The sequence below is a fragment of the Conger conger genome, chromosome 7 (genome assembly GCF_963514075.1).
Source record: "Conger conger chromosome 7, fConCon1.1, whole genome shotgun sequence".
NCBI classification, from domain to species: Eukaryota; Metazoa; Chordata; class Actinopteri; order Anguilliformes; family Congridae; genus Conger; species Conger conger.
In genome coordinates this window covers 60,489,950-60,493,854 of record NC_083766.1, presented here as the reverse complement: position 1 = coordinate 60,493,854, position 3,905 = coordinate 60,489,950, and the positions used below count along the sequence as shown (strand labels likewise).

Below are 3,905 nucleotides of genomic sequence, written 5' to 3'. Positions count from 1 at the left end.
ATTGTAACCAGAACACCATCAAATGGAGCACACATGGTGAACAGATCAAGTCAGTAAGTATGTCAAACAAAAGAAAAGGTAAATGGGAGAGCCTACATTAAAATTCAGAGTACAACGAGAGGGCTGGAATATGATATACAGGTGACATACAAGTGATACTAGATTAGGGTACTCCAGCAGAGTAATACAGATGCAGTGTGAAGAAATTAGTCTTCAGACTGCGGCGGAAACGGGCAGTGACTGAGCAGTCATTAGCAGAAAAGGGAACCCCACACACACGCACACACACACACACACACACACACACACACACACACACACACACACACACACACACACAAACCTCTGTCTATATGGTTCTGCACCCCAACCAAGCGTGGGTCATGCACATGCGGAAATGCCAGTAGATTGAACCCGACAAAGGATATGGACAGGATAATTTCTGAGCCGAATTAGACTTCAGATAAACACCGCATTCGGAGAGATGAGCTATTTTATGTTACATCTATATTAAGAAAATGCCTATTTAATTGCACCACAAGAGACGCGGCTTGCAAATACGGCTAATTATCCTGCAGCTTTTGTGCAGTAGACAAAGTTAACTAGTTGATCACATAGGCTAGGTGAACCCCAAGAGTTGTATTATCATCCTGCCTGTCCTCCCGCACTGGCTATAAAAGTATGACTTGTGCGGATCATTCTTCAGAGTTCAGCCTGGACTGTACATGCTGCCCTGACGTTGCGTTTCATCCCTTCTAACAAGTATGTATAGTTTTCTTGAAAGGAATATGTTCGAACTTTACGCTTAAAGATTGCAGTAAGTTCCGTGATATCCTTAAGCAAGTTACCTATTTGCTAGCACGTTCTGGGACGAATTTTGTCCAATGATTTTTCAACATATGATATGGAGACCTTACGAACGCAAATAAAATAATATTCTTAATAACCTAATAAGTGTCACTCCGAGGGAATGTGAAATTGCTCTTAACTTGAATGTAGTTCGTCTGTTTTTTGTTTTGTTTTCGTAGTTCAGATTGAAAACAGAAGTAAAGCCGGAAGTCAATGGAAACAACAGCGCAAGACTTGAGTAACGTCACCCGCCCGGTCGGATTCTACATAAGAGGTTTCTACGCGCTAAAAAAAGGAGAATATTATTTTATATTTCTGGCGGTTGTTTACGTCGTGACACTTGTGTCAAATGCAATCTTGATGTTAATCATATGCTTCACAGAAACCCTCCACACGCCCAAGTACATGGCCGTGTTCAGCCTGGCTGTGGTGGACATTTGTCTCAGCTCCGCTCTCATTCCCCAAGCTATCCATATGTTTATCTTTGATTCAAAATTCGTGTATTACAACCCTTGCATAGCACAAATATTCTTCGGTCATTACTTTGCAGCGATGGAATCATTTTCTCTCTGTGTTTTAGCCTACGACAGGGTCATCGCTATATGTTTCCCATTAAGATGCAATGTTATAAATACCCACTGTAAAATGATGCTGATTATTATTGTGGCTTGGACAATTCCGTTCATCATGTATGTGGCGATGGCTGCCTTGATTCTCCCACTGAAGTATTGTAAATCGACTATTGTCAACAGCTTCTTCTGTGATCACGGACCGGTCTTTAAGATTGCTTGCGGTGATTATACTAAAAACTGGTTTATGGCCATTAGTAACATTGTAGTCTTTTACTTTGCTCCTTCTGCCTTCATAGCTGCCTCATACATGTTCATTATTAACGCCATTTTGAAGATTAAATCGTCAGAGGGAAGGTGGAAAGCGTTTAAAACGTGTTCTTCGCACTTAATGTTGGTTGCTATATGTTTCGCTCCCTTTTACATGACCTACATCGTGGCATGGGTCAATGTGAACATTGATACGGACACCAGAATTATTAACACGTCCCTGGCTACCTGTATTCCTCCACTTATAAACCCAATTATATACTCTCTGAAAACCGAAGAGATATTGGAGCAAATTAAAAAGTACCTGAAAATCAGTTTTCTGAAAATGAAAACTTCTCCCAGCAGTTGATAAATCATGAGCTCATGAGTTAGGGTCAAGGGTCAAGAAAATAGGCGATAAGCCTTTTTTTACCTAGAAGGAACCCAGTAGACTTCTTAAATAAGACTGCAAGCGATCCAGTACAGCTTTCGGCTCAGCATTTAGGATCAACATAACACAAAGAGAAACACGCGAATTGGAGACTGCCTTGCTATTTTATGACCGATAAAAGTCCCGGAAAGTCCCAGTCTTTAATTCAAACTTAAATTAGCTCAAATACTCCTGGTTGAGATCTGTGAACTATTAACACTGGAGAACCGCAATAAATATGACTTAAACCACCTGATCTGAACAGGACAAGAAGTTTTAAAGACAGCTTCCACGATTTTCAACCACTATAGTATGTTTTGCTTGAGCAGGTGACCAGTATGTTTTGTCATATTTTGAAAAATAATGTTTTGAAGTGCCCAGGGCCATGAACAAAATCTAAAATAATAAAAATTAAACAAGAAAAATAATACGCAAAACATCTATTTTTTAATCTGTAATGTTGATGTACTATAATTTAATTGGTGTGCAATGCTTGTGGAGATACATATTGACATGTTGACATGTTATCACAGTTATGTCTTGCTATGGAGCGCGGTTGTATTGCATTTGTATTGTTGCAGAAGAGTAGTTTGTGCACGTTTGTATGTGTTTGCAAACAAGCATGTATGTATGTAGGCCTATGTGTAAGAAAGAGGAGGGGGAGAGGGTTGATAAGGGAACTATACAATTTCAGCTCTGCCAATAAAATTATGCAAATAAATATAATTCTCCGCTTGCACTTCTTGGCTGTCAAGAATGGTGGCCCCGTCAAAATTAATATATTATCACACAATAAAGTGTTCTATACTATGCCAAATGCTGCATTAAATGCTATAACTTTAATGTATTATTTTAGTTTTCTATTTTTATTTATTTTGTTCATAATGCAGCTTCCTTGCATTTGCATTTAAACTAATATAAATATAATATTAAACTTAAAATAATGTAAGCTAAGTGTTTCATTATTTAGTGCTTTTGGACTTTTAATTAAATGTTTAAGCATTAAGTTAAATTTAAAGAAATATTTAAGTACATAGAACTTTTAGCTAAATATTTAACAAGATGTATAAATCACTTAGCTACATATACAAAACATGTACTCAGTGCATGAAGCATTTAGATAGAAATTTAGCTTAATGTATGAACAAATAATGCTTCCAGATGTGTGTTTGTATGATAAGCCAACCACCAACACAGACACAAAGCTTTCCTAATGTTCCACACTGTCCTATGTTTTAATAGCACGTAAGATATTGCAAAGGTGGCAAGCTGAGTGTTTAGCCACCTGATGGAGGATGTGATTTGTGTTTGTGTTTCAGGTTGAAAGCGCTATCTTGCTACAGATTGGCTAGTTTGCAATGTGGTATGTAATGTGGAGATTTGGTGAGGGCGATTTGCAAACTGAGTGTTCCTGTGCATATGCAGTCAATGTGGCTGCCCCCTTAAAATACCACTATGAGTCATTTTGAACATTTGCTGGAAGTGAGTGTTCTTGCCAGATGCCAAATGACTGCAACTCTTCACTCAGCCTGTGGGACTGGGTGTTATGTATTGTTCAGGAGACCCAAAAGCAGACCATGGGATATTTAGATATCGTTGTTTATTCAGTCCAGTATCAAAAGGCAGTTAAATAAGAGAACAAACAATGCCAAAATCAAGATGCAAAAGAATAGTGAGTAAACAGTCCAAAGTCAAAAATCCAGATGACCAGTAATGCAAAGGTACAAAAGGGCAAAGATCAAAAACCAAAAATGCAAATGTCAAATAAACAGGCTCACAAGAAATCGGCTCTGAATATTGATCAACAT

The 3,905-nt window shown here is 38.2% G+C and overlaps 1 protein-coding gene across 2 annotated transcripts; it reads left to right on the top strand.

Moving 5' to 3' along the window:
- The first annotated feature begins 349 nt into the window (after positions 1–349).
- LOC133133871 (olfactory receptor 8D1-like) lies at positions 350–2,751 on the top strand. 2 transcript variants are annotated; one of them, XM_061250138.1, is made up of 3 exons: positions 350–762; positions 1,029–1,123; positions 1,232–2,751. In XM_061250138.1, exons 2-3 carry the CDS (start codon positions 1,063–1,065, stop codon positions 2,035–2,037), a joined length of 867 nt encoding a protein of 288 aa, XP_061106122.1. In that variant the 5' UTR covers positions 350–762; positions 1,029–1,062; the 3' UTR covers positions 2,038–2,751. The 2 variants fall into 2 exon arrangements, with proteins under 2 accessions (XP_061106122.1, XP_061106121.1); XM_061250137.1 differs by having other exon boundaries at positions 1,029–2,751.
- The last annotated feature ends 1,154 nt before the right edge of the window (positions 2,752–3,905 follow it).

What these genes read in the sequence shown, in the direction of transcription:
- LOC133133871 (XM_061250137.1), top strand. Translation starts at nt 1,063, where the DNA reads ATGGAAACAACAGCGCAAGACTTGAGTAACGTCACCCGCCCGGTCGGA.